Source organism: Oreochromis aureus, linkage group 6, assembly GCF_013358895.1.
Source record: "Oreochromis aureus strain Israel breed Guangdong linkage group 6, ZZ_aureus, whole genome shotgun sequence".
Lineage (NCBI taxonomy): Eukaryota > Metazoa > Chordata > Actinopteri > Cichliformes > Cichlidae > Oreochromis > Oreochromis aureus.
In genome coordinates, this window is record NC_052947.1 from 30140501 (window position 1) to 30150983 (window position 10483).

The 10483-nt window shown below is 39.4% G+C and overlaps 1 protein-coding gene across 3 annotated transcripts; it reads left to right on the plus strand.

Moving 5' to 3' along the window:
• On the plus strand, positions 1 to 8672 carry caly (calcyon neuron-specific vesicular protein). Of its 3 annotated transcripts, none has more exons than XM_031727400.2 (5): positions 1 to 280; positions 3081 to 3315; positions 3928 to 4047; positions 5005 to 5118; positions 7205 to 8672. In XM_031727400.2, exons 2-5 carry the CDS (start codon positions 3187 to 3189, stop codon positions 7445 to 7447), a joined length of 606 nt encoding a protein of 201 aa, XP_031583260.1. In that variant the 5' UTR covers positions 1 to 280; positions 3081 to 3186; the 3' UTR covers positions 7448 to 8672. The 3 variants fall into 3 exon arrangements, with proteins under 3 accessions (XP_031583260.1, XP_031583262.1, XP_031583261.1); XM_031727402.2 differs by having other exon boundaries at positions 3153 to 3315; XM_031727401.2 differs by having other exon boundaries at positions 3173 to 3315.
• Positions 8673 to 10483: the final 1811 nt, after the last annotated feature.

The window sequence follows — 10483 nt, forward strand, 5'->3', positions numbered from 1 at the left end:
TTCCATTCAGAGACAAACCAGACGCTTTCGATCACAAACACTCTCATATGAATATGTGGCTCACACACGTACATCAGCTGAAGTCCTCGTGAGCCGCGCTCAGACGCGCATTGAACTGCCAGTTTCTGCTGGAGGACGGAGCCGCTCCAGGCTGAATTACATGCGCAGTCCTGCCGAGAATCTCACATCACCACGGCAACCTGCGTTCACACCGAGTCCCCCTCAGCATCGGTGAGCTCCGATCCCATCCACAGGCAACCGGAGAGCCCGCAAGACCACCGTAAGTTTTTATTCCTCCTTCTGCTTCAGTGTTTCTGACGGTGCAGCGGCTTATTTGTGTTTATTAGACGGACGTGAATGCGGTTTAAGAACAGCCTGATCGGCTGCGGGTTATGTAGCTGGGGGATGATTATTTAATATCGATTAGATATGCGTTGCCCAATTAAGTGATTTAGTGCAGGTAGCTTATATTGGGGGGTTTCATCCTCTTTGGGGAATGAATGGACAACAATAAAACCTTGATTTCAGTGCTCCATGGGACTGTATGTGTTACTGACATGCGTTGCAATTTTCCCTATACCTCCATATTATATAAGAGGCTGCACTTAAATTCTGTGATTGTCCTCGTCTCCTATGGGTATTAATTAAGTCTGCAGTTCATTAAAAACAATAATGTAGAAAATAAACAGTGGAAGAACGATATATAAGAATATAAGTTTGCAATATTTGTTTAAATAGTCCAATAATTCAAAACACAACTGCACAGAAATGTGTTTTATCAATCCATATTTCTGGTCTCTGATTATTGCATACACAGCCTGTGTATCTTGCAGCAGCAGTCTTCAATGCAGTAAGTTTAGATATGCATGACCAGTGAACCCTGAAGAACTTGACAGGCGCAGGTAGCAAACACTCTGCTACCTATTCATAGCACAGCATGTATTCACCTTTAGACAGCTTCAAGTCTCCTTCAGTGTGTCAGATATGGATGATGGATAGAACTGTGAAGCAATTATTAATCTTTTACAGTATAATTGTATGTATGATTGAAACGAGTCGTGCTTGTGAATTTGTAGGATGTCATTTGCAGCTCCTTCAATTTCTGGACTCCTTTCCTGTCAGGGTGTGGGAACACTGAATGTTTGACAGCAGCACTCGACTCATTTGTTAATCACAGATTCAGGATGAATCATCGCACCCGCACTTCACTCCAACCATGGGGAGGAAAAATGGCGGTCAGCGCAGATGACCACATTATAACCACCCACTCATCAAGAAATATGTGTTGTAGTCTTGAGTAATACCCTAGAGTCAGTCAAGATCTTACCTAAAAAGGGATTTTAAATGTCCAAATGTTTTTTGTTTTGTTTTCAAAAATACTGAGAATGTTTAGTAGAAGACTATCACATAGTTAAAAATATTTTCACATGCATTTTCCACTTGATGACGGACTAGAGGCTTTAGTAAATGATCCTCCATCCCCTTCATCAAAAACACATTTCCTGAGCACCGGGGATTTCTCCAGCAGCATACAAACTCTAGCTCTTTGCCTCCTGGTGTGTATCATCATTGTGAGTCACTGGCATCAGTGGGCCAGTGGCGTCCTTTGCTGGGGGAAGGTGTTGTGTTGCAATGCGTGAATGAGATAAGTGGCTCTTCACCTCTTCCCTCCACATTTAGCTCATCGTCAGAGGAGAAAAAGAAATCAGACAGTTATCTGAGCAGAGTAGCACTGAGAGAATAAAGTTTGTATATGTTGGCTATAAACATTAAAAGTGAGAGGCTGGAGGAAGAGATGGATAGATAGTAGATTCATAGATACAGAGTAATAATGAAATATGTTTACTCCAGACTGTTGGGCTGGATAAACAGGAAACAGAGTCGGTTTCTCTGAGTTACTTAAATACTGTATGTCCTCGAGCTATTACCGCACTGATCAGCCCCAACATTCAAACCTAATATTGTGTCTAGCACCAGGACATTAGCAGCAGATCCTTTGGGTCCCATGAGTTACTGAGTGTGACTTCCGTTGATGAGGTTTATTTTGGCACACCCCGCAGGTGCTTTGACGAGATTGTGAGACTTATGAGTCTTTGATGAGTTTCTCATCAAAGACTCAAACTGAGCAGATTTTACAGTGTGGCATGCTGGGGAAGGTTGCTGCCATTGGGGAGTGTGCTTTATCTACAACAATGCGTTGGTGGGTGGTATGTGCCAAAGTAACATGCCCATAAATGCCAGGAACTAAGGTTTCCATGCAACAATGGACTGTAACAATATGATCAAAGTCATTCGTGTCGTGTGTCGACAGTTTTAAAAGGCAGTTAGTCAAGAAATAGCCTGAAATCTGCTAAATTGCTTTCTGTTAAGTGTTATAATATGATTCCAGGACTATACTATGAACATTTAGTTAAGTAGACAGCTGGGTAGCTTAGCGTAAAGAGTAAAAATGTCTAGACTGTTCCCCGCCAAGAAATAGTCATTTAAAACATTTAATACATGTATACATAGTGTTAGCCAGAATAACTTCTAAACAAACACTGGTTGTTAGTCTGTGCATGTCAGAAACCTATGCTCACAATAACAGTGTTTTTAAAATTTATCAAATGCATTATTCACTGTTTTAGCAAGAATTTAGCATGCATTTAATATTAAACACAAAGTGCAGCTTTGCATTATGGCAATATCATTGATTTTGTTAGTTTTTAATTTAGTCATAAAACTTAGAAGTGGCCTGAACGTGGCCACTTCAAATTAAAGATCTCGCCAAAGATTACATGTTTTTATGAGGCAGATGTGATGGCAGTGCATCCGATAGCTGTTTTGACAAAGTCAGTGGGATATATTATGTTTATATTTATAAAATAATGTCACTCGGTACAGTCATTGTTGCTGTAATTTGCTTTGAGCAAAAGTGGTAGACCAATACACATTTCCTTATCTTCAGCTGTGCTGCTAAAATGACTCAAAACTAATTTTCATGCTTGTTTCTTCTTTTGATGCAGCGTATATTTCTCTTATCCTGGCCCATTAATCCTCATCAGACTGTTATCTTCTCACTTCCTCTTGTGTCCTGGCAGGTTCCTCAAGCAGCTCTATCACATTTGGTTACAAAAACACTCAGTCTGACTAAATCTGTCCCTGATTCCGAGATCCGTCCGGTCATTTTCAGACAGACGAGCAGCTATGGTGAAGCTGGGCAGCAATCTGTCCGATAAGCTGGAGAAGCAGCCATCTGCGGACGATGGCTTTGATAACATCCCCCTCATCACACCCCTGGAGGTCAACCAGCTCCAGCAGCCTTTTGCAGAAAAGGTAAATTTGTACTCCTCCTTGTTCTTTTTCTGTGCCTGCCCACTTCTGTTTTCTAAAATACTGTTTCCAAGTTAAACACTGGGTGCAACAGAACTATGCATTACAGCATTACACAAATACCCAACAGATTACGACAAACAATATTTAAATTCATGTGGGCATACTTACACGTCCTCACTTAAACCCCAACACCGAGAGTGCTGTATTTACCTCTCCTTGCCTACCATCCCAGGTTAAAACCTTGGCACCAGCCCACGCATTGCAAGCGCCTCTTTGAATACATAACACAAGAAGAAAGCTCTCAGAATCATATTTTGTTCGATAATGCTCTTAGCAGCACAGGATGTTCTACAGGCTCAGTAGACGGTGGTGAAACATTAACATAAAAACACTTTGTAGTTCCCAAATGTGTTTTTAACGTATCATTAAAACGATCTGCTTTTGCAAATGATGCTTTTATTTTTTACACAACCATCATGGTGTTCAGTGGTAGCAGCATTGCCGAACCTGTGCTGAAAACTGAGGGCATCCTCGATCAACCATAATGGATTAATAGGAATTCCGAGCTTTTTCCAGGAAACTCGCAGTGACAGTGCATTCCCTCTGCTGCAGGTCATTGTGAAAACGTCAACACAGTACCAGCTGCAGCAGAAGAAGAAGAACAAGCTGTATTTTCCCAACATTAAGAAGCTGAATATCAACCTTTACAGTGATGTCTCTGAGAAGGCCAAGGTAAAGGGTGAAAATCTTCACACATGTATATTCACTATAAATCTGTGTTGTGTTTCTGTTAAGTTCAGCGCGTAGTGCTTGATGGACTTTGCATTTGTTTTAATAAACACTAGCACTGTTTTGAATCCATCTCATGTGCAATGGCCTGCTCCTGGAAATCCTCATTAGAGCATTTCATGTGTATTAATGCCTGGCTGAAAGTAGTCCCCAGCAAATGCACTGTATTGATTGCTAAAAAGCGTAGAGCCGAGCTCTGTAATTAAGCTGTTCATTCTATTTGAAACGGCTCAAGAACTCCATAACAGATTGTAATATGTTGCCTCATTCATTTAATATGAAAGTTGCTCGTGGTGTTTTCTCAAAGAAAAGTTAAATAATCATATCGCTAATCATATCAACAACCTATTATATCATGAAAACAGGAGTTGTAAGGCTCGTCTGGCTCCTCTGCTTTCAGAAATGTTTGAATAGGAAACTGTGAAAGAATGACTTTAATTATCGTTTGATTTATTGCCAAAATAATGTGTTCATGTTCTCAGTAACTAATTTAGAGTGTTTTTCAATGCAGCATGATGTTTCTTTTGGAAATTATATTTACAATAAGCAGGATTTACTATTCTTCCAATTGATAGGTCGCAGCTGTATGATCATGCATAGCATCCTCGAGTTCTCAATTAGATCCACTCCTTTGCTCATCATGTTCGGTTATAAAAAAACAAAAAACTAAATGGCAATGGTAAAAATGCTGAAGTGAAGGCTTCAACATGGTAGTCCAATAGATAATTTCTCAGTGGGAGCTGTCACCATCTTCACATATAGCCTGTGTCAGGAGCTAAAGCACCTGGTGGCTAAAGGCCATAGACATAGGAGGAATCCAATTTGACGCTATATAAATAAAATTGAATTGAAGTGAAAAGTATTGTCTTACATTCTGTATAACTGTGTGTTTTCCCTCAGATCACAGGTCTGATCCTCATTACTCTGGCCTTTCTGACCAGCCTGCTCCTTCTGCTCATGTACAAAGCCATGTGGTACGACCAACTTACCTGCCCAGAGGGTTTCATCTTGAAGGTGGGCAGCGTATCCATGTGTGCACAGCGAGCTTCTTTATTTTACAAACACCACGCTTAGCATAAACATATGTCTCGTAACCATGTGTCTGCACACATGCCCACACAAAGTCAGATCCTTCCACTGATTTACATTCATTTTCTAACTATGACTAAATTTTAAATTATAGCTTCAACCTACAAAGTAAAAATTTACGTTATGAAATATTTTAAAACTTTCATTTCTCAGAAGGTTGGCAGGTCCTCATGACATGACTGTTTAAACAGATTTATGTCCCCACAACATAAGTAATACTGTCTCACACAAACACACAGATGTAAAAATACTGATTTTTTTTTTTATATGATTCAAGGAAACACAGGAAAGCAAATTATCGGAGATAGTCTATTATCTTCTTGCAGCATAGCAGAGATCAGCTGAAGAAGGTCATAGTCTCATCTTTCTATATCACAAACTTATTACTGTCTTAGTAGTCTGTGTGGAGTACTTCGACAGTCTACAGTGCAGCTTGTCTGGTGTTTTCTTCTCCACACACTCTCATTTCAGTCACTTCAGGACTAACACAAACTCATTGTCTGAAAACGACACCTTGGAGGCATCGTGCACCAAATCAGCACAACCGCGAATGTTAGTTAAAGGGCCTGTCTCCCAGTGGAAAATGAGAGAGTGGGGTAGATAGAGAGAGAGTGGGGGAAGGAAGGGAAGGGAGTGACAGCCTACTTTCTGGTCAGGCAGAGATTGGGATGCCCGCTTGTGAATTCTAGGGGTCTTTAATTAGAGCTGAGCGTGACTAAACTGTGATTAAAGGCTTAACGGTGAGGGGGGGAAGCAAGGAAGGGAAGGGGGGGATGGGAGGAGGACCTTCCGGCAAGGCTTTTGAAGTTTTTGCCGGTTACAGTTGCTTTTAGCATTTTTTTCCCCTGCTAATGTGTTGTTAGAGACATAAAAAGAGGATGGAAGGTGGAGGGTGGTGTAGTCACTGCTGTGCTTTTCAGAGGCTTGACTCCTTGCTTTTAGGGAAGGTCAGGTAGTGGATCCTCCTTAAGGGAAAGACTTGCAAGGTCAGGGCTACTTACATGGGCCCTTTTCAAAACACAACCATAATAGGACGGGCATTCAGTGTCTTGTTTTAATTCACCCACATAATTTCATATGTATCTTTAATTCTATTAGGTAAACGTGAGTTTAAGGATGTTCTGAAGGATGCTTTAGCCTCAAGTGAAGGCTTATTGGGGATATGAATCTTTAATTATGTTTGTGCACCAAGCATTTAAACACCCTCAACTGTATTACATTTCTGTCTGTAAAATTTCTTCACACTCTGATGCTTCCTTGTATGTTTAAGAGCCTCAATTATCCTCTGGAGTACCTTTTACGTATATTGTTTTCTTAGCCTCTGAAACAGCATTTGAAAATAATCTGAATGTGGTTTATAGCATGTGGATGTAATACAACTTCCTGAACAGGACTGAAACATGGTTTTACACTTTAACTCTTTCCAGCCCCACCTAATGTATGTGAAATGCAAATGTTCCACTCAGCAGTTTGATGTGCATTGCGTGTGAAAACAGGCAACATTCGACCCAGTTATTAGTTAGTTAGTTAGTCTTAGTTATTGTCTCAAGCTTCAGAAGCTTCTTCCAAAAGTGCAAAGGCAAACAGCAACCTATGACAGTAGCTGCTGGTTTACGTTTTTCAATACATTTTTGTAAGTTGTTCTTGTAGACAACCAGAATACTCAAAGCAGCTGCACGCATGATTGAAAATGAAACAACAAGGTGAAACATTCAGAAGAGCACGGATATAAATCAGAATACAATTAAACATTATTTTAGTTAAACACCTCTATAACAGACACAGAAAACTATCAGTCATAATTGTATATTTAATATCTAACTAATATGATGCAAATGAATGGTTGCCTTCATCTCCATGGACTGTACTTTCCTAGTCATAAAACAGATTGCTTCCTATTGGACCAGGTGGAGGAAATCTGCAGTTTATCTTGTTCTATGATGATGATGTCAAATCAGTGTGTGAGTAATACTGAAAACACCAAAGCTGTTTGTATACTTCTGTCTAACAGCAGAAGCACTGCACCCCTGCAGCTCTGGAGATGTACTACACAGAGCAGCAGGAGCAGGAGCCAGGTGTGCACGGCGGCACCAACGCCGGACTGTACGCTGCTCTCAGCCACCTAAACCAGGTCAAGAGGAGCGGACCTGAGCTGCCATCGCCATGGTTACCAGTCATCAGCGCTCTGAAGGAGGCTGAGGTGACCAAACCAGGCAGCGAACCGCTGAAAGGAGTGCTGGAAGCAGATGAGTGAAGAATGTGTTAGGGGAGAAAATGACGATGAGGGGCATGGTGGATGTTATCTTACTTTATTTTTCGTCTGTGTGTGCGCGTTTGGATTTTTTTTTTCTTCCCTCAGACAGCTCACTGAATCACTCGCTTATACTGGTGCTCCAATGTAAAGGCATGCGTGCGTGTGGTGAGTTCTTGTGGTTAAAGGCAGGAATGTGCATGACTTTTACAGCGTTACTGAGTCATGACTAAAGTCTGGATCCGGCGTGTGTGTCCGCACTCATGTAAATACTGTTCACTGTTCATGCTTACATTAGTATGAGCCCATGTGTGCATGTTTGCATTCATGTGCGGTGTATGTATGCATATACTGGGTTATATGTGTACTCATCTGAGTGAGTTGGAGGTGAGAGAAGAGAAGCAAGGCGAGAACTTGCAGTGAGAAGTGAGGATAAGTTTTTAATGAGTTTCCCCTCATCGCGCTGCCTTGTTATCTTGCCTCGTCTTCTGATTTAGTCTTAGAGCAGAATGTATGAAGTCATTATTGAATGTGCACATAATTTGACTATTAAGACATTTTCCATTTTACTGAATTTAGCTGACCCCACATCTTATTATGTCTAGACTTTTAATTCCAGTTGTGTAAGGTTAAAGCCAAATTCAGATTTTGGGAAACAGTTTTGTCATAATGGGTTATTGGCTTTGTAATTAATTTCCAGAAAAGTTAACTTAATCAGTATTAATTAAATACAAAACACAATTAAGTATGCATCACTTAAACACGCTTGAGTATTTTATGAATCCACTCCTCATTTGATGACTCCTGTTATGTCACATTATGATGTGAGCTACTTTCTGTAATGATAGATACAGCTTAAGAGCCTTTAATGTATTATTACAAACAAAACCTGTACTGTATGTTCATGTAGCTACGCTTATTGTGAACAGTAGCCAATTACATTCTGTTCTGTTTTTGTTCTTGTTTAACTTATGTTGCTATAAGTATTATGTAAAAGCCTTTATGGTGAACACAGGGTTAACTTATCATGATCCTGATGTATGAATAAGCTGCTCTAATCATACAGTAGATATAATAAGTGCTAATTATGTGTTAAAAGCTTCTATGTTTTTTAAATGTATTTAATTAACAAATAATATATCTGTACAGTATTTAATGTGTCTTGACTCAAAGGTTTAGTTTGGAAAATTGCCGATGTCAGAAGTATGAAGAATTTCTCTTGACTTTTCTTTTTGTCTCATTCGTTTTTTTTCCCTTTTTTTTCAAATGGCATTAATCTTATTTTGGAACAGAACTTTTCATGTGAGTCGGATGAATGTGAGATCACAGCACAGCTTGTTTCCAGTGGTTTAACTGCCAAACATTTACATCAGGCACATCTGTTCTGATGTCACCGACTGAACAGAAATAAATGTCTGAAGTGTTGAGTTCTCTCACTCAGAACCGGCAATGATGATTTAGAGTCATTGCTACTAATGACCTGAATTAATAACTTGCCATCACTGATGATATTTTAATCATTAGGTGTTTCTGTCCTCCGCAGTAAAAGTTGTCCTTGTCAGAGCTTTCAAACATCGTCTTCCCTTATGGTTAATTTAATTATCTAATTCTGTATAAAACAGTTTTACCAACAATAAGTTAACATGCACTCACTGGCCACATTCTTACGTACACCTGTTCAACTGCTCGTTAGCACAAATATTTAATCAGTCAATCACGTGGCAGCAAAGCATGTAGACATGTAGACATGCTCCAGACGACCTGCCAAAGTTCAAACTGAGCTTCAGAATGGGGAAGAAAGTTAGATTATTTTAAACATGGCATGTTTGGCTGGTCTGAGTATTTCAGAAACTGTTGATCTACTGGGATTTTCCCACATAACCATCTCAAGGTTTTATGGTTGGAAAAAAGAGAAATATCCAACGAGCATCAGTTCTCTGGGTAAAAATGACTTGTTGATGCTACAGCAACTCAAATATCCACTTGTTGCAAATGAAATATGCAGACGAGCATCTCTGAATGTACAACACATCAAAACATGAAGCAGATGGGCTTCACCAGCAGAAGAGCACACTGGGTGCCATTCCTATCAGCTAAGAACAGGAAACTGAGGTTGCAGTTCATGCTGACTCACCAAACTTGGACAACAGAAGAAAAATGTTGCCGTTGATGAGTCTAAATTTTGGCTGTGACATTTGGTTGGTAGGGTCAGAATTTGATGAGAACAACATGAAAGCATGGATCCATCCTGCCTTATATCAGTGGTCAGTGTAATGATGTGAATACTTTAGGTCACTTAGTAGCGACTGTGGATTGTTTAAATGTGGAGTAACTGTGTGACACAATCATGTCTATAATATCTCTAATGAATGTTTCCACTGTACTATGTACAGGTGTGCATAGTACAGTGGCTGGTGAGTGTATTTCAGTGGATGTAATGCAATCATTTTAGTGCACAAAACCAAAGATAGTAATTAGGCGCTATTAAGATATCAGATTTATTTTGGAAATGGTAATTGGTTTTTTTTTCCGTTTCTCCTTTAATTTTATGCTTTGGTAGCCACACACTGTGGTGTTGACTAGTAACCTATAATTACTTTCTTTTTTTTTACTACTAGTATTTTTTCATCCACATATTGTATAAAGTGTAACACAGTTACTGGATTATTTTTCATATTTTATTATTAACATGAAATCAATATGATATTCTATCTCACTTATTAACACAAGGATGTCCAAACAGAACTTGCAGTAGGCCAGCAACTTCAAACTTAGTTAAATGTACGGTTACGCTGTAACCTTGGTTCTCCGAGTTAGAGACCATCTCTCCTCTCTGTTACATATGTAACGAAGTAAGTCTCCATGCGATGGAAAACTTTATTGACTGGAAAACATCAAACATTTTTCATGTCACACAATGACAGGATAATTTAGTTCTACTAGATATTTGAGGGACTATATTATACTTGATATATGCCTCTTTAAAAAAAGGTATTATTTTTTTGTTATTGAGTACAAAACTTTTGATCTTTTAAAATA

Excerpts from the sequence above, each read along its gene's own strand:
- caly (XM_031727400.2), top strand. The coding sequence starts at position 3,187 with ATGGTGAAGCTGGGCAGCAATCTGTCCGATAAGCTGGAGAAGCAGCCA. Across the intron at positions 3,316-3,927 it reads AGCAGCCTTTTGCAGAAAAG|GTCATTGTGAAAACGTCAAC; the intron begins GTAAATTTGTAC and ends CCTCTGCTGCAG. Across the intron at positions 4,048-5,004 it reads ATGTCTCTGAGAAGGCCAAG|ATCACAGGTCTGATCCTCAT; the intron begins GTAAAGGGTGAA and ends GTTTTCCCTCAG.